This window comes from Ceratotherium simum, chromosome 16 (genome assembly GCF_057802395.1).
Source record: "Ceratotherium simum simum isolate JZ-2026a chromosome 16, ASM5780239v1, whole genome shotgun sequence".
Lineage (NCBI taxonomy): Eukaryota > Metazoa > Chordata > Mammalia > Perissodactyla > Rhinocerotidae > Ceratotherium > Ceratotherium simum.
In genome coordinates this window covers 41,799,926-41,819,608 of record NC_141915.1, presented here as the reverse complement: position 1 = coordinate 41,819,608, position 19,683 = coordinate 41,799,926, and the positions used below count along the sequence as shown (strand labels likewise).

Sequence of the window (19,683 nt, the reverse complement as noted above, 5' to 3'; positions counted from 1 at the left end):
CGGACTCTCGTTCGAGTGTGTGCGCAGGCGCGTTGTGAAGGGAAGCAGCCTCCCCCGCCGAATCGCGCATCTGCGCAGTTGGTGTTATTGTGACTGTCGGGCCGCGGCCCCGGATGTTGTGGCTGCCGGGGGGCGATGGCGGAGGCAGAGGGGGTGGACGCGGCCCCAGGCCCAAGTTTGGGCCCGACGTTCAGGGGCCGCCGCGCTATGTCAGGCTCCTGGGAGCGGGACCAGCAGGTTGAGGCGGCGCAGCGGGCCCTGGTGGAGGTGCTGGGGCCTTACGAGCCTCTGCTGAGCCGGGTGCAGGCAGCCCTGGTGTGGGAGCGGCCCGCCAGGAGCGCCCTGTGGTGCCTGGGGCTGAACGCGGCTTTCTGGTGAGAGAACTGGACCCTTGGAAACTCTCCGAGGCGGGAATTCGTCAGGTTTCTCTAGGGCTCTACCTCTCGCCTCCTCTGTTTTCTTCGCTGCGCTGGCTCCTTCCTGTACCTGCCTGATTTTGCCCCATCTCCTTCCACTTCTTCCCGCCTGCAGGCTTCGGCACCGCAGTTCTCCCCAGGTCTTCAGTTGTCTTCCCCGCTTTACTGCTCCCGCACCCTCGCCCCGCACATCAGGCAAGAGCTTCTGGTTACGTCTTGAGCCGCTCGCAGTGCGCGAGGGCGCCTCATTTTAGCCAGGGAAAGCTGTGTGCCTTGAAGGCCATAGCCTCCCTTCTCTTGTCTGCTCAAATGTGGTGAGGACTGTCTCCAGATTGTAGTAGTTATTATTGGGGTACACGCGTCAGGCGGTAGGTCTTGAAAAGGTATCCGGAGATGTGATAGGAAAACCAGCTTGAACGATCTGAATTAGCGCGTTAGATCTTTCTTTCTCCCACTCTAGGAGGTTTGTGAAGTCTGAGCGTCACTAAGCGCGTCCAAAGCTGCAACTTGGAAGAAAATTATAAGCTTTTGAAGAACTTAGGAAATAGTGATTGTGCGATTTCACCCGTTTCAAAGCCTCTATGATTGCAACTCCTCCATGTTGCAAGGAATTAGCGAGGCAGCCTCAGCCGCAGTTTATAGGCAAGGAAATTGAGGGTGTCTAATAGTGTGTAAGTTTTCCTGAGCTGGAAAAGTGGGGCTATAAATATGCTTTCAGAATCTGGATGTGTCATGCTCTGTGAAGATGAACTCCTGCTTCTCTCAGTTGTCATTACCTGGAGTGGACTTAGGTCTTCATAGGATCTGCCAGGCATAGTTTGGATTTATTCATAATTAGGGAAGTATTATTGATCTAATTCCAAGGGAGCTGAAGTATAGGGAGCTTCTACAGCTGGATGAAATAAGGCTATTCTGGATAAGCCTGAAACAGCACAAAGTATGAGTTCGCAAAAAAAAAAAAAATTGTTTTTTGCTAAAAATAGCTTTCCTCTTGAAATTCTTGGTTTTAAAATCAAAACGTTTATTATTCTTTGTCTGAAAGAAGATTTTTAGTGAGCTGGAGCAAACCCAATAATTCCAAGTTCATTGGCAGGAAGACACAATGTTTAGCTGTTAAATTAATCCTCTCACAGTTTGAAGGAGACTCAGGTGAAAGGTGTCACAGCCATCTCTGACTTCCATAGTCTTTAGCAAACTTGACAATAAACTTTTTCTACAGCATTCTTCATTTATTTTTGGTATTGCTTCTTCTTTGATCCCCAGGTACCTGCTTCCGGTCTGTTGCTTTCTGTCAGAAACCCTTAACTGTAGCACCTCGTTCAGGAGTGTTTTCCAGAATGACCTTTTCTTCCTTTCCTCCCACCTCCCCATCCCAACCCCTAACCCTGGACCATCCAGTCAAAACTTCCTTTCCTACATTGGGATTGTACTCCTAGGAAAAAAGTGGGTCCTGAATAAACCAGTTTGTATCAAGATGTGAGTGGCTGATATATAAAATTCTTTTAAATGAATCCTGATAAGCCAAAGTTTTATTAATGCAAATGGATCAGTAGCATGTATGTTGTTATTTTTGAGGAGGGGACTTTCCACATGCCCCTTGCCTGAGAGAGATTTTTGAAGTGGAATGTGGGGTTGAGGTCTGCACACAAGGAGCAGCTCTGCATAAGACACATCTTTAAATGTTACAGTTAGCTTTAATTTGCTGGCCCCCAACAGTGTTTACTTAAGTTTACTAATATGCTATGTTTAGAATCTCACTCAGATCTCCTTTTCCTACTCTGGGTCTCTGGAAGCATTGTTGTGATTGATCTTTATCTCTGGGATTTTCTGGTAGCTTGCGTGCTGTGTATCCAGAGCACAGTTACTCTTGTTATGTTCCCATCACACTTGAAATAGGTGGGGAGAGATACAGCAAAATGAAGGGTGCATCTCTTGAGACTGAAAGAGCAACTGGGTATGCCATTTATGGAGAGGACTTACACCTGTGAAGGGCACAGAATGACTGGAAGTGTTAAGTAAGGCCCCAGAGGCTAGGGTAGTTTGGCGTTGGAGTTCATGGGATTGTTTGTTTTAGGAAATGGGCTTCTTTGGGAGGTAGTTTGAGGTTCAAAATGAAAGTTAGACTTCACATTCCAGTAGCATCATATTGAATATGGGTGTTGACATTTCGCTTAGGAATGTCAAAGAGTGACTGTTTTGTTCTCAGACATTTTAAATGTTTAGGAAACATAGAAGGATCATTGGCTCAGGTCTGAGAGAAATCAAATCTGAAATATTTTATTTTTCTTTCATTATTTGTTTTGAATAATGATAAATCATTAACTGAGGTGTTTTATATATTTTGAGGTATTAGAAGATTGGATAGGAGTACAAAAAAATCATCAGAATTCAGGTAGGTAGCTCTTAACTTTCGATGTTCTGTATTCTCAGTCAACTGTACCTGTGAATGTGCCCTCTTACATCTTAAAAAAACAACAACATAAAAGACAAAGATAGATGTAGATGCCTTGCCACTGTAGTATTTCAAGGTTTTCACTCTTTTTTTTCAGGTTCCAGAGGAATTATGGGTATCATATCAGAGTTCTTCCAACCTATGTTGCTTCTATTCACTGATATGTTCTTGTCTCTAGGATAATAACAGAAATGTCAGGCGTTTCTCTCCAATAGCTTATATTTTCATTAGCCTCAACACCACCTATAAATGAGTGATTTGGGGGAAGAACAGCTGAGTCAGTGAGAGTGTATCCTCACAGGATCAGAAATGAACAGGTTCAGGTAACTTTTTGGTTTGACTCATACCTAGGAGATAGGGGAGGACAAAGGAGCCCTGGAAATGTGTGTGAACCCCAAGCCCTTCTATGAAGCGCATATGGTTCAAGGAGGGCTAGATGACTGCAAAGCTCCTTTCCAGTTTTTAACATTCTGTGATTCTAGATGATCTTTAAATTATTCTCTGTTGGGATCTGCTTTTACAGTCGCTAGTCTGAGTTAACCATACTATATTCTAGGGGATGTTCTGCAATCTGTTGTTTTCACAATTGGAAAAAATAAGGTGTTTCCCCTCCCACCTCCGCAAAAATCTCCCCAAATCAATAAAATGACCTGAGAAATGATTAAAGGTATATAAAAATTCTTATTTGAAAGTTTAGAATTTGAATGAAAATGAAAAAGGAACAGGAAAAGGAAGGGAGGGCCCATTTAAGTAGAGACTTAGTGTTCTGTGAAAAAAAATCTACACATCAAATTTCAGATGAAATCTATTGAGCACACGTCTCTGATCATTGTTCTTGTTGCTTTTGGTAGCCAAGAAGATTCCCAAGGATGCCTTGGCTTGCTTTTTTTTGCCTCTCTTTTGCCAACAGTTTTTTATCTGTCCTAATTGTAAGGTTGGGTGCTTTCTGTCCATTAACATAAGGTAGGTCATTAGCAGCTAGCTGGTTTCATTTCTGGTTTTGTGCAAGCAACAACTGTCACTGCGTGAGATAGGTTGGGTTAATTTTTTTAATTCTAATTTACCAGTGACTGGCTGATTAACCAGACAGCCACAGTGCTGTACAATAATGGACTTTCTGTCCCTATAGGATGGGGTGCTTTGTTCTGAAGTGCCACTGAGACAAGCTTACTCTGCAATAACAAAGGAACCCAGAAATAGTATCTTCTTTGAAAACAGACATGTGATCTTTATTTTGTGATTATAGCATAAACTTTATGATTATAGCAAACTCTAATTTACCTGTGGTAACAGTGAGGATCCATAGTATAGTTAACCTCAAAAAAATTGTTTAGTTTTGGAATTTCTCATCATTTTTAGGGACACCAGATTGTTTTTCCAAGGAATGTTTTATTTAGACTGATAATTAATTAGATTTTAGCCCATAATAAAGGGGATGGGTGGCTTACAAAAGGACAAAAAAGCCAAAAAATAGTAAATCAGTGGATATATAAAATTTCACTCTCATTAGTAATAAAAAATTCTAATGTAAATGGCAATGAGTTACTAATTTCTGCTTATTAGGTTTTTTTAAATGATAGTATTTAATTCTGGGGAAAATATGGAAAAACAGGTATTTGGCGGGGGCTGGCCCTGTGGTGTAGCAGTTAAGTGCGCGTGCTCCACTGCTGGCGGCCCGGGTTCGGGTCCTGGGCGCGCACCGAGGCACCGCTTATCAAGCCATGCTGTGGCGGCATCCCATATAAAGTGGAGGAAGATAGGCACAGATGTTAGCCCAGGGCCAGTCTTCCTCAGCAAAAAGAGGAGGATTGGCATGGATGTTAGCTCAGGGCTGATCTTCCTCACAAAAAACAAAACAAACAAACAAAAAGAAAAACAGGCATTTGGTTGATAGGAATATAAATTCAACAGCCTTTTGGGAAAGTAATTTGGTAATGTGTTAAGATGCTTAAAAAGTTAATACCTTTTCAGGTGCTGGGGAAAATGGGGAGTGATTACTAATGGGTATAGGTTTCTCTTTGGGGTAACAAAAATGTTCTAAATTAGATAATGGTGTTAGTTGCACAACTCTGTGAATATACTAAAAACCATTGAATTAGACAATTTAAAAGAGTAAATTTTATGGTGTGCAAACTGAATCTTGATAATGCTGTTATAAAAGAAAAAGTGTTAATGCCTTTTGACTCAATAATTCCACTTAAAGTAATTAATCATAAGTAAGGACAAAGATTTATGCTCCGTGATATATAGTTCACCTTTACTTTATTACATCAAAAACTGGAAACATCTTAGTTCAATTAAGGAAAGATTTAAAAGACTAACTGTATATATGTATGATGGAATCATTTTTAAAGTTTTTGATGCTTTTCTCGTTATATAGGAAGGCATTTATGTATTGTTAAATGAAGAAGGAGGGTTTTAAACCAGATATTACATATACTTCCATGGAGTTTTTATATGTGAATATTTTTTTAAATGAAGAGAATAATGTCTGTTTACATTTTGGGGTATGTAGATAATGGGTCATTTTTTAAACTTTTTATTATGGAAAATTTAAAACATATACATAAGTAGACAGAATAATATTATGTACTACCATGTACCTAGCATTAAAAGTTTTCAATTCATGGCCAATTTTGTGTCTTCTTTACCCCAGTTCTTTTCCACCTTGTCCTTTTATTGTGTTGAGGCAAATCCTAGATGTCATATCATTTAACCTGTATTTCAGTATGTGTCTCTGAAAAATAAAGACTTAAAAAAATACCACTGCCATTATCACATGTAAAAAATTAATGATTCCAGTCAATGTTCAAATTTCCAATTTTCTCATAAATGTCATTTTGTGTTTTTAAAACATTTTGTTTGGGTTAGGATCCAAATGAAGTCCACGTATTGTGACTGATTGCTCTTTTTTTACATCTCTTTTACTCTGTTGGTTCCTTTTTAATCTTTTTTTCTCTTTGCAATTTATTTGTTGAAGAAACTAGTTTGTCCTGTCAAGTGTCCTACAGACTGGATTTTGCTGATTTCATCCCCATGGCTTAACACGTTCCCCTGTGCACTGTATTTCCTGTAAATTGGCTGTTGGACCTAGCGGCCTGAGCCGATTCAGGTTGAAAAAATATGTACTTTTTGGGCAAGACTGTTTCATAGACAGTGTAGTAATTCCATTTTTATTTTCTTCTTTAATTATTATGTTTTCTAAACTTTTTCCAATAAACATGCTTGCCTTTAGCAATAAAAAAAAAATAAAAATCATTAAGAAAAAATTGATTGTGAGCCCACAGTGGGTAGGAGTAATAGGCTATGGGCAGTCCCCAAATGGAATAATTCACATGGGAATATCCAGAGTTGACCACATTTTCGGTTGTTTTTGCTAAGTTGAGAAGTTCTCATGCTGATTATAGTTGCTGAAAAATGTTTTGCATGTTGTCTTATCAAACTTGTACACTGTTATAGCTACATGTGATTTTTTTGGCCTGCATGAGTAGACATTGCAGGACTAAACTAATCCAGAGAAATCCTCCCTTATTTTCCCTCACCCCTTACCTATCCCAATCTCAAAAATACTTTCTCTTCAATTATATCTTGTCCTTGCACAGAGTTGCAGAGTTTTTTTCAGGTAGGCTTCCAGGTGACCTCCATAAAATGACAAGCATAATGTGACCTCAGTATATCCAAAACACACCAATCTGAGATTGATATTCTCTTTTTGTTTAGGAATTTAGTATTGGGGGCTGGAAGGAAAGGAGCACATGCTTATCCATATTCTTTTATATTTGATAGTCAGACCCCTGAGGGAACATTGATATAAATTGTATAGTTACCTTGCAGGGGTCAACTCTAGTGGTTTTAAGTGATCTTTCCATTGATTAAGTTTTTATCTACATGGAAGAAGCTGTTTTCCCAAGAAATGTTATTTTATACCACACAGAAAAACTCTTCTTACTCTGCAGGAACTTCTCAAGTTCCTGCATTGGCTTGTTAAAGAAAAGGTTAAATCTGGTCCTGTAATTGATTTATGGACCAGGATTAATCTTGTTCAAGAAGGTGCTCACAGTTTTAGCCTTTATGACCCAGTAGAAAATACACCCTTTGAAAACTCTTTACTGATTCACCTTCATCTGCAGCATAAAATCCAGTGCTCTTTGTCTTAAAAGGCTCTTCATGGTCTGACTTCTGCCTCTCTCCCCATACTCATCCCCTCCCTCTTTTTTATGTTTTGGTTTATCAAAGTGCTTATCACTTCCTTGAATATGGCATGCCAGCTGACTGTTCTCCCTATCTGAATGTCCTCTCCTGCTTCCCCATACCCTTTTGCCCTGTTTACTTACCATTTATCTTTCAAATCCCAGCTTAGATGTCCTTTTCTTTGTTATCATTACCTTGTCATGTTATATTGCAAACACACACAGACACATAAATACATTTGAGAGTAAGATCCATGTCTTACTCTTTTCTGTAACTGGGCTGCTTACCACAAGGCCTAGGCGTATAATAGGCAGTCAAAAAATGTTTGTTAAATTGAGTTGAAGCATGGGTAGGGGCTATAACAGGCTACTACAATAGTCCAGGTCTTGGAGAAACAGTATTTTTATTGCCATCATCTTTGAAAAACTGACCTTTCTTAGGAGAGCTTAATATCCTTTCCCTACCCCAGTTTGTATTTGTGTGAGTAATCATGATCTGGGAAGTGGAGATTGCAGACAGTCTGGATCGCCTCCCGGGAGAGCCCTTTCAAGTACTCTGGAGAAAACAGCAGTTGCACCACATCCTGCTGCTGGGACGTGGAAGCAGCAGCACTTGGGAGCGAGAAGCTCTAGAGCCCTTATCCTTGGCCTTGTTAAATTTGCTTGTTTCTTGGGATGATGAACTGGCTTCGAGAGAAGATTAATGGCCTGGGGCAGCTCTAGAGGCTTATTTCTGTTAAACTGCTTTCACTCTTTAATCTCATGTATAATTACAGTATCCTTTAAGTGGTGGAGTGGAAAAATTGGAATAGGGTGTCATTGGTGGCTGGATTTCTAAGTTCTTGTTTCCTTCCATTCCTCATTGTATAGTTTTTAAAATTATATAACATGGATTCATGTTTATTGAAAAAGTACAAAAATGTCTAGAGACAAAAATTAAAGTTCCTCTGCCAGTCCCTGCGTATGTATATGTATTCGTATATACACACAGATAAGGCTTTTTTAATATGGTAAGCATTATACTTTTAGTATTGTTCTGTGATTATGTCAAGTCATTAGGTCCTGTGTTGAGTTGAGAAGAGATCATTTATAACCAGCCCTTGGTCATCTTTACCCTTGTTTGATCAACTGCTGTGATAATAGCTGGTAACACTTCTACATTGTAAAATTGACTAGAACTATGTGTTAGACGTGTATTAGGTGCCTTGTATTTACTTGTCTTTTTAGCAAGATCGTGTGATATTTTTATAGGTAATTAAATGTGTTGTTTCTAGTACCTACAAATAATCCTGCAATATTTGTTATTGTTAACATCACATATAGATGAGGAAACTGAGGCTTGAAGAGGTTAAGCTAATTTATTTAAGGTCACATGACTACGAGTGGCTGTTCAGAGAATCAAACTCAAGCTAATCTAACTTTAAAAGCCATGCCTTACTGCCCTGCTGAACCACCTCTCTGGTTGATGCGTTCGGCTTCCCTCTAGATCTTGGAACAGTGTTTTTCAAACCATCTGTGGTGAGGACTAGTGTTTTCCCCAACCTGTTGCAAGTCAGTACTTCTGTTAAATACAATATAAATGCGTTACTAGAAAAAATAAGCTTATAAAGGCATAGTATTTCCTATCGGCCTTGTGACTAAGATCAAGTGTAGTATCTCTTCTTATCAGTTTAATATCTGATATGTCCTCTATCCGAGGACAATATATTAAATGGATTTTTGGAGCAGGGAGATGGAATAGGAGCTTGCTCCGTCCACCCCATGCATCACCTTGGTATTGCAGTACCTCCAGGAACGGTGCACCCCCTCGGGGGAATTTTAAAAAGTAAATTTAAAGGCATAGAAAATGCAAGCCCAAATGTATTCTTAGATTCAAAATTACTTGGTCAAATTGCTATAAAGATTTCTAAATGCTTACTTTCAATTTATACAGTTACTTCTCCCCAGAGTGGTAAAAACAGCTTGTGGGCCAGCACTGGACTACAGACACTCTGCAAGGCACTGCCTTAGGGGCTTTAGGGTGGTGTAATAGGAAGGCTCATAAGAACTAGTTTTTCTTTTCTAACATTTTATTTTGAAATATTTTAAATATGTACCAAGGTAGAGTAGTATAAATGAAGAATCCCATGTACTTATCACCCAGCTTCAGCAATTATCAACTCATGGTCAATCTTGTTTCGTCTTCTTTCATACTCTTTCCCTTGCTAAACTATTATTTTGACACAAATCCCAGAGATCATATCATTTTGTTCATAAATATTTTTGTATCTTTAAATATTTTTGTATCTTTAAAAGGTAGGCAGTCTTTATTTTTTTTTAAATTATTTATTTATTTTCCCCCCCAAAGCCCCAGTAGATAGTTGTATGTCATAGCTGCACATCCTTCTAGTTGCTGTATGTGGGACGCGGCCTCAGCGTGGCCGGAGAAGCAGTGCGTCGGTGCGCGCCCGGGATCCGAACTCGGGCCGCCAGCAGCGGAGCGCACACGCTTAACCACTAAGCCAAGGGGCCGGCCCAAGGCAGTTTTTAAAAACATGACTTCTATAACATTATCACGCCTAAAAAAATTAACAATAATTCCTTAATATCTTCAGATGTGCTTTCTGTTCAGATTTTCCAGATTGTTCGTAAATATCTATTTATGGTTAATTCTTTCAAATAACTAGCTTTTCCTTCATTTTACGAATATGATACATTACATTTATTGATTTTTGTATGTTGAACCACCCTGGCATTCCTGGAATAAATCCCAAGAATTGGTCATGGTGTATAATCCTTTTTTTTTGTGAGAAAGATTAGCCCTGAGCTAACATCCATGCCAATCCTCCTCTTTTTGCTGAGGAAGACTGGCCCTGGGCTAACATCTGTGCCCATCTTCCTCCACTTTATATGGGAAGCCGCCACAGCATGGCCTGACAAGTGGTGTGTGGGTGCGTGCCTGGGATCTGAACCTGGGCCGCCAGCAGTGGAGTGTGTGCACTTAACTGCTACGCCATGGGACCAGCCCCTATGATCCTTTTAATATTTTGCTGAATTCAGTTTGCTTGTATTTTATTGAGGATTTTTGCATCTGTATTCCTAAGGAATATTGGTCTGTAGTTTTCTTGTAGTGTCCTTAAAAAAAAAAATTGTGGCTTCAGTATTAGAGTAATGCTGGCCTCATAAAATGAATCAAGAAGTGTTCCCTCTTCAATTTTTTGGAAGAGTTTAAGAAGGCTCAGTGTTAATTCTGAAGGACTGGCTTCAGTGCTAACTTTCTGTGTGACCTTGACCAAGTCATTTTACTTTTTTAGGCCACAGTTCCTTCATCTGTTAAAGGATATCTAATTGAATTAAATGCTCTTTAATGCATTTCTATCAGTTTGTTGCCCTACACCAGGGTCTAATTTGGTAGAAAAATATTTGCTTTCATCATTACAACTTGTTATCAAGCTTGAACTTCTCCCTGAAATGAATGGAATCAGACTTGAAAGTTGAAAGGGGCTTTACGAGGTTATTTGGTTTAGTCCTCTGCCTTTACAGAAGCAAATTATTATCTCTGCCCCATAGGTAAAATAGCTGAAGTTCAGAGAGTTTAAGTGATTTTCCCAAGGTGTATAACTAGGACTTAGTACAGAGCCTGTGGTGCACCTATGGTCTTTTCTGAAATTAGCTTAATTGGATAATGATCTTCTGTTTTTCCTTCTCTATAGGTTCTTTGCACTGACATCCCTTCGTCTTGTGTTTTTACTTGCATTCAGCTCAATGATCATTGTGTGTATAGATCAATGGAAGAACAAAATTTGGCCTGAAATAAAAGGTGAGTTTGGTAGCATTTAGAACAATCTGAACTGGCAATGGCCTTTCCTAGAATTTTTACCTTTAGTTTTGGGAGTTTATGAGGAAGTGTGTGGAACTGGGACTATCTTTTGATGTTTGAATTATTTGCTTTAGGAGACACTTGAAGAACTAGTGCTCCATCTGTCGTTCCTTAGAGCTGAGTTCCACCCTTCCCATTGTTATTAAGCTCAGGAAATCTGTATCCACCACCTGAGATATTCTTGCCCTCATAATTGGCCTGAGAAATAAGCAGTCCTCAAGTTTTTAAAAAATAATTCTCCTCATTGCATACTACATCTTTACTGAGGTGATATCAATTTGCCTCTCAGGAATTTCTTTTAAATTGTTAATTTGCAAAGCACTAAGCTAGGCATTATGACTTATAAAGTACTCTAAGATACGGTTCCTTTTCTCAAAGATATGCATACATAAACATAAGAAAAGGTAAATGTCGGTTATAGAACAGGACCAGAGATGTCACAGTGCAGTATATGATCAGTATGTTTGTCATATATTTTGGCCCTAGCTCAAGCCTTGAAAATATTTGGGCAGGTGGAGAGAAAAGTATCTTTCTACAGGGGCTGGTAGCTTAATTAGTCTGAGGAACCAGAAGCTGCAAAGCGTTTCCAGAGAGCAAGGAATTGATCATTTTCGTGGTGGGAATGAAGAGGTTATTAAAAGGAGTGGTAGGAAATAAGACTGAAAGTATGTTGGGATTAGATTTTATAAGGCCTTAAAGTTAGGCTTTGAAATTTAGACTTTACACAATAAGTAGTGCATGGTCGTTGAAGATTATTTATTAGAGCTACATACTGAGATGATATTACAGATTAATTTTAGAGCATTTTACAGACTACATGGAAGGAGAAAAAGTAAGGTGGGAGACCTGACAGGAGACTGTGGCAATATCTGTGTGAGTAGTAGTCAGAGAGGTGTCGGTGGAAACAAACAATGGATGGCTTTGTGAGCTGTGAAGAAGGAAGACACATCACAACTGACAAGTAGGGGGTTAGAAGAGTAAGGGATAAAAGCCAACTCTGGGATTTCAAAGCTAGGAGAGTAGAAGATGGCCTTACAGTTAGCAGATACAGGCAACGTCAGGCAGGGGAGTCGGTTTGGGTGGGGAGTGAGAGCGAGGAAAATTGATGTAGGTCTTGGACATGTTAATTTTGAGGTGTTGGCAGGATATTCAAACCAGAATATACAGCTTTTAAATACATTCCCATCCTATTTTGCAAAGACTTCAAGGAATCATGTATTTCATACACCTGTCTTATGGCTGGTGAATATCAAAAGACTTTACATCAGTCATTGTAGTTAATGGGTCTCTTTTTAAAGTGAATAGGCAGATTTCTAGGGTTGGAGTAGTTATAACATGCCTTGGTACCCTGGTACATAGATGTGTATGAGCAACTCAGACACACTTGAGGGGTGGGATGGACCATTCATCATGTGCACCTTGGCTCTCAGCTGTAGTAATTAGAAGTGGCCCTAATGCTCCATTTGGATCCTTCCCCTTAGCCCCACCGGAGAAATGAGCAGGCATCAGCTATCATTCCCTTGTCTGCAGCTCCCTAACTCTGGCAGTATAACGTGGTGTCTCCTTTTTATTGGCTATTACTGTTTTCTTTTCCCCAAACCTATTAAAACTTGAGCTGTCAGACCAACAGCCTAACATTTTCATGTTTAGTTTTCCCTACCAACTAATGCTGGTGTTTGTTTTAATATTGTAGTGCCAAGAGCCGACGCATTAGACAATGAGAGGTATGGAACACTAATTAAATCCCTTTTTGTTGCTCTGATTGATTCTCTTGTTGTAATATTCTGGTTACATGTTGTTAACCCCATGTTCTGGACGTAAAGCATAAGCTGAGAACCTAGTCAGTTCCAAATAATCATTTTAACAAATCCTAAAGTTCAGGCAGCAGTATGTGGAGATGGCTACTGGCATCTGATATTTACAAGAGAAGTTTCCAAAAAAAAAGTATTACAGTGCCCCATAACCTGACATGCCAGGGAATTAGCTGCATTATTTAGCCCTAGTGTGAAAACTTAGAGGCAGCTTACTTCGTCTCCTGGCTTTTATACCAGGTCATTTAGTGTTTTCTGTGACCTCTGGCTATTTAAAGTTCCTGGTCAGAAAACACATTGGTTCCTGGCATCAGCAAGCCAAAGATTCTTCTTGTGTCTTACAGCTCCTGCTTTCATTTCTCAGTTCATTCATCCCATATGTTTGATCCAAGGAATTTTCTCTGCTATGGTTTATTTTGGTTTTGCTTTATTTATTTTTTCTCTGAGGGGCACATCTACCGTCGCCTCCCCCTCAGCAGCAGTGGTGTCAGACTGCTTCTGTCCATGGATTGCAATCACAGTGAATTGCAATGGTCTGAGTGCATGGAAGATGTTTCTAAGCACAAAGGGCCTTGGGGCTGGTGGCAGGTTTATACACGTGGATTGGGCTGCTTGCACACAGGGTGGAGTTGTCAGAACAGGTTTGCCCTCCTAGTCCCTAAATTCAAGTTTCAACCTGGTGAGCCAAGAATAAAGTCATACTTCACCTGCAAAGCACCTAGGACAAACCACTCCCTGTTTAAACCCAGAAGCACTGGCTGCCTACATAGCAAGATGGGTGGGGGGGACCATCAACACCTCCTTTCACAGCTACCCCTTCTCTCTCCCATAGCTGGGGCTTTGTACATCCTCGGTTGCTCAGCGTGCCCGAGCTCTGCCACCACATAGCTGAAGTCTGGGTTAGTGGGACCATTTTCATAAGGAATCTTTTGCTTTTCAAAAAGCAAAACCCAGGCAAGGTAAGACTCTTCCCTTTCTCACTTTCATTTCTGGCTTCTCAGTTCAGTTCATGTTAAACTGAAACAGCCCTTTTACTACATATCCTCATTCAGGAAAGGAAAGACCATGATGTTTGTAGAGACAAAGCGAAGTTGTAGGAAGGGGCTTCTGACCAGCCACTAGGACTAAAGCAAGAGCCTGAGGACCCCTCCTTTGGGTGCTTGCCACTTAGATTAGGCCATCTTCCTGCCCCAGCATGGGAAAGAGAGCTTGCTTGTGTGCATTCTGTGTCATATTAAACGTGGTAGGTTGTTGGGTTTTTTTATTTATTAGTTTTAATTTGACTTAAAAAACTCACCATCAACACTTGCTTTCAGAGAGAATTTTTGGCTAAGTCCTATTCAAACCAATTTCCCAGCATGAAAGATGCAGCCCTATGGGGTTAGCCACGTAAAAGGAGTTTGAATAGAAATGGACATCCACCTTTTCCTTCCAAACAGAACCACCATTGGATCCAGCAGTGGCTAGGTACATCTGTCATTCTGATATCTCTGTGCTTTACTCATAGGTCATAAAGAATCATTTCAGTCACATCTCCACCTTACCCTCTGTCCCTACCCCAGTCCCCTGCCATGTAGCAGAAACTTAATACTGTTTCCTAACTCCCCCAGTTCTGCTTGCTGAGCTGTGGGATACTGACCTTTTTGGCTGTCTTGGGCCGCTACATCCCTGGGCTCCTGCTGTCCTACTTAATGCGTAAGTATGGCATATAAGCTCCCCCACGAGTTTACCCTACTTGTAGCTTTACCAGCCACAGCTAACTCTGGGTCTAGGGAGAGGACTTTTATATTTCAGTTCTCCAGGAAATGACTTTTTTATATTTTCATGACTTGTTTAGTGTCATGAAAATATCTTTCTTCTTACCTGTAGCAGGCTCTCCACATATAAAGTCCTTTTCTTACCAAGTCAGCTTTAGAAATTGATGAGGGTCCACTAACATATATTATCTTACCAACTATAAAGAACTGTCTGTCCCTGTTTAAGGAGGGAATTTTTACAGTCAGTGTATTGTATAACAGCAGAACATAACTCTTAGAGGATCCTCTACTAGGTTTTATTTATGCTGGAGCACTTTCTTTCCCCCTGGAGCACAGTTTTGTAAATTTAGTTAGTTCCTGTTGGCATGAACTCTGCTTGCTTGGGGCTGGAAGAACTGAGTAGTTATGGCTGTGGCCATCATGTATCAGAAGTTCACATGATTTGTTGTGTAGTTTCTGAGGCATTGTTACCATTTGGCCTTGTTTATGGCTCAGTGACACCCACATGCAAGTGACTACACTGCTGGTTCTGCCCTCAGTATATGAGCAGCACACTCTGCTGTGCACAGCCGTGTAGGTGGCTGCAGAAGTCTCTGCCCTCCAAAACCCCCTCATGTCGTAGGGGAGGTTAGTGAAGATGACCAGCAGAATGAAACAGAACTATTTCACACTAAGTGTCCAAGCCCTAAGGACGTAATAGCAGATGGACAGTTAGGCCTGTTTCGTGCAGCCCCTTCTCCATTTTGCCACTATTTGTCACTCCTCAGTTGTCACTGTCATGATGTGGCCCCTTGCTGTGTACCACCGACTGTGGGATCGAGCATATGTACGGCTGAAGCCAGCTCTGCAGCGGCTGGACTTCAGTGTCCGTGGCTACATGATGTCCAAGCAGAGAGAGAGACAATGTAAGTGTCAAGGGGAGGGTTCCTTCCACTTGGGCAATTTGGGGAAGAGAATGAGAAGCCCATAGGTCTGACCTAACAGGTGAGTCCTCAAAAGTGGGAGAAGTAGGGGGTGGTTGGTGTGTAGGGGGGTAGTAGGTAAAAGTGACATTCTATTCCAGGGAAATCTATGCAGGCTTACCAGTTTTTCCCATTTGGAATTCTAGACACTCCCGATTTAAACAAATCTGAGAAAAGCTCTCCCAAGTTGAATAAAAGACAGACAGTGAAGATATCCCTACTGTTTGCTGCCTTTTTGTGTGTGTGTGTGTGTGTGTGAGGAAGACCGGCCCTGAGCTAACATCCATGCCAATCCTCCTCTTTTTGCTGAGGAAGACTGGCCCTGGGCTAACATCTGTGCCCATCTTCCTCCACTTTATATGGGACGCCGCCACAACATGACCTGACAAGCGGTGCATCAGTGTGCACCCGGGATCTGAACCCGGGCCGCCAGCAGCGGAGCACGCGCACATAACCGCTATGCCACCGGGCCAGCCCGTTTGCTGCTTTTTATGAAGCACTTTCCATGTGTCCAAGCACTATGCTGGCTGCTCTGCATACATCATCTTATTTAACCTTTACAACAACCTTGAGAAGACGGTGGTATTATCTTCCTTTTCCAGTTGAGGAAATTGAAACTCACAGTTAGTAAATGACAGAGCAGGTCTTTTAGACTCCTAAGCCGGGCCTCTTTACTCCTGAAAGCTGCCTTCCAAAGGTGATTCAAAACCGCTGCCTCAGAAGCCAGAAGCTTACTAGCCTGAGATCCTCCAACACACGAAAGACACTCGTGTGAACTTTCTTCTCTCTCCTGGGGTCTGGTCAGGTTGGGTGTTTCATTAAGCCCTGGCCTTCAAAGAGCCCTGCACTGGTCACCAAGGCCCAGCTTCCCCTGGGGCAGCCCGTTGAATAGTAACAGTCCTCAAGAGCCTGATTTAACCAAGGTGGAGCATCTCCCTTTGCCCTCTCTATAATAGTGTCCACTTTCCACAATGACATCGGGTCTGCCTCTAGCTGATCCTGGGAGTTGTTGACAAGCCTGGTAGTTGATCACGTGACCAGAAAAAATGTCGAGGGGCTGATGGAGGGAGGGATGTTGGAAGAGAGATTTTTCTTTCCTGTCTTAACAGCTTACCTTGCCACTGAGGCTCAGCAACCCTGCCCTCAGGCATTGTTATGTAGGCCTAGGGCCATATTCAGAGGGGTTCATTCTCTTATGTTCTGATCTTACGCCTTTGAAGTCCAAAGCAGGTGGGGGGTTTCCCCTTAAGGGAAGGCGTCAAGGCCTTCTGCTGTTTCCACATAGTGCGACGCAGAGCTCTACACCCAGAACATGCCATGGACAACCATAGTGACAGTGAAGAGGAGCTTGCTGCCTTCTGTCCTCAGGTATCTTGGGTGTGGGAGCTGCCAGTTTTCTTTAGCTCCCTTTTAACCATCTGGCGCCTCATATTTAGGCAGTAGCCAGGTTTCCAAGCTCATTATGCGCTCTCTAAGGCCACACCCCCTTGCCCCCAAGAGCAGTGAGGAGAGAAGCTAGTGTCATATTGGGACTTTGTCTGTAGATCTCAATTTGAGCCTGGTGATCAGCACACTGTCTTCCATGTCTCCTTTTAACGCCTACCGTCATGGTAGAACTTCTGGAACTGGTGTGATCATCTTTTAAACAGCCCAGCCCACCTTAGGTTGGGCGATGTGTGTATCCTCCTGGCCACCTGTGAAAGTATTCTCTGGATCAATTATTTGTTTAAGTGTAAGTGGCTGGTTGACTCCCAAGACTGCTTTCCTTCCTGTGCTCAAGATTGATGAATAAGGGTGTTTTCCTTGGGGGAGCAGTCTAAAAGGGGTCAAGATTTTGACTTAAAGTCTTCATCCATGCCGAGTTACCCTACTGGCCTTAGGGTAGCCTTTAGGGCCAGCTAATTAGTAAAACTATAACTGGGAAACAGCACCTGTTCCTAATGGCATCATCTCTTCAGGCTTGTCGGTCTTTTCTTTTCCTAAGCTGGATGATTCTGCTGTTGCCAGGGAATTGGCCATCACAGACTCTGAGCACTCGGATGCTGAAGTCTCCTGTACAGACAATGGCACATTCAATCTTTCACGGGGCCAAACACCTCTAACAGAAGGCTCTGAAGGTGAGGGGAGCCTTGAACTTGAGTTGATAATGGCTCTATTGTCTCTCAGCTTCCCTGGGCAGAGGGGATTCTGCCCCCTCCTCTCCTGTCTTTTGAGCTATGGATCAGGTGGCAGAGCTGCCTTAGGGGTATGGCTACAGCCAGGATGGCACTGCTGCCCTCCTTGAAATCCTCAGTGCCTTAGTAGCCTCAGGTTCTAGGCTCATTGGGGGCATAGTAGAGGAAGAGGGGGGAGTTCTCTGGCCAGTAGAGGTCACAGCAATCTAGAAGTGGAGGGGAAAGCTGACAGTGCCACAGGTTTTGCTTCACCCTGAGAAATCCAGGGTGAAAAAATCTGTTACATGAGACTGACTTTATGGGGCTGGGGCACAGGAGGGCCAGGCAGTTTCCATGTCTCAGACACCCCTCTATTTTCCCAGACCTAGATGGTCACAGTGATCCAGAGGAATCCTTTGCCAGAGACCTTCCAGACTTCCCTTCCATTAATGTGGATCCTGCTGGCCTGGATGATGAGGATGATACCAGCATCGGGATGCCCAGCTTGATGTACCGTTCCCCACCAGGGGCCGAGGAGCCCCAGGCACCCCCTGCCAGCCGGGACGAGGCTGCACTGCCAGAGCTCCTGCTTGGTGCCCTGCCTGCAGGATCCAATCTCACCAGCAACCTTGCCAGCCTGGTCTCCCAGGGCATGATCCAGCTGGCTCTGTCAGGGGCCTCCCAGCCAGGTGCTTCTGGCCCACCTCCACGGAGAGCAACAAGAGGCGTCCTCCAGGCCCCCAGTTCCGACCTGGACACTGATGCTGAGGGGGATGACTTTGAACTCCTGGACCAGTCAGAGCTCAATCAGCTGGACCCTGCCAGTTCCAGGAGCCACTGAGGCAGAGACTCCTTTTGGGGGCCACTGTGGTTTAGGTTTTTTTTCTCCCCATCCCACTTAAGGTGAAGGGGCAAGGGAAGAACCCAGGTCCCATCCCCTGAATTATATTTGTAAGCTGAGTGGCCTGTTGAGAGAGGATACTCACTCCCCTGCTACCAGCTGGACACCCATTTCTGAGCTCAGTCACTGAAATGAGAGTGTGCTCCCCCAAGGGAGGCTTTTCTCCATCAGGATGGTACTTTTGGGGAACAAAGTAGTCAGGGGTATTGGTTCCCCTTTGAGGGGGTGACGCTGTTTGCTTCTAGGTATGGGTGCTCGAGGGCCCTCAGTGATAGAAGAGCCCCTCCTGTTCTGCCTCCCTTCCTCACCTCCCTAGAGCTCCAAGTCAGGCAGCAGCTGAAAGAGTTAACATTGTCATCCTCCTCTTTTCCTAAGCCATGATTTGATTTGTCTTTTTCTAAGCAAGCTTGCACTTTGGTTCTGCAGAGCAGGCCTGCTCCCTCTGCCCCAGCCCATTCTCATTTCTTGAGGGCTAACCCCCTGTGCTCCAAAATATCGCTTGTGAAATTTAAGAAACTTGAACACAATGTGGGGGTAGGCCTCTTCTACATTACCTTGGGCCATGGGTCAGCTGGCTGGGAGGGTGAGTGCTTCTATATCTCATGGTCTCACTGAATCTTCTGGAGCTGCCTGGTTATCTTTGGTGCTGCTAACCCCTGGCTCCATTTGACCATCAGCCTGAGCAACAAGCAAAGCAATACCATACCATACCCATTTCCATGTTCCTGTTCCTTCCCCTGCTCCTCCTTTGGAGAAGCAATAATTCCCTGGGGGATGTCAAAGTAGCACTTTACAACTGGCTCAGCGGCATTCATCCAAGGAGCCACCACCTCTTCTTGCACCAGCTATTCTTACTCCCTCTTCAGCTCCTTTAATACTTTTATTTTCAGCTGCTTCCCAACTTGGCAGGGCCTCTTTTAAGGATGAGCCCAGTTAGCAAGAAAGTGTCTATAATCTGCAGACACCCCTCTAAGGGGTATCTCTTCTACTGCCCCTAGTAAAATCATGTGAGACAAAAACTAAAAAGGTAATTAGTTCTAAACCTATGCCAGTCTACAGCCTCTCTCTGCCTCCTCAATCAGAGCTCAAGCCAAACTCTTCTATCCTCTTTCCCTCTGCATTAACCCTTTGCTGATCCTCAGGGACCACTTCCCCAACACCCCCATGCCTGGGTGAGGGATG

General features: G+C 42.8%; 1 protein-coding gene and 1 non-coding gene across 2 annotated transcripts; both read left to right on the top strand.

The window, feature by feature from the left end:
• Positions 1-88: 88 nt before the first annotated feature.
• RETREG3 (reticulophagy regulator family member 3) lies at positions 89-19,547 on the top strand. Its single transcript, XM_004434438.3, has 9 exons — positions 89-374; positions 10,751-10,857; positions 12,611-12,641; positions 13,561-13,687; positions 14,339-14,423; positions 15,253-15,390; positions 16,733-16,815; positions 17,432-17,564; positions 17,984-19,547. Exons 1-9 carry the CDS (start codon positions 136-138, stop codon positions 18,439-18,441), a joined length of 1,401 nt encoding a protein of 466 aa, XP_004434495.1. The 5' UTR covers positions 89-135; the 3' UTR covers positions 18,442-19,547.
• LOC147915025 (U2 spliceosomal RNA) lies at positions 8,676-8,866 on the top strand. Its single transcript, XR_015554852.1, has one exon. It is a non-coding gene; the product is annotated as a U2 spliceosomal RNA (small nuclear RNA).
• Positions 19,548-19,683: the final 136 nt, after the last annotated feature.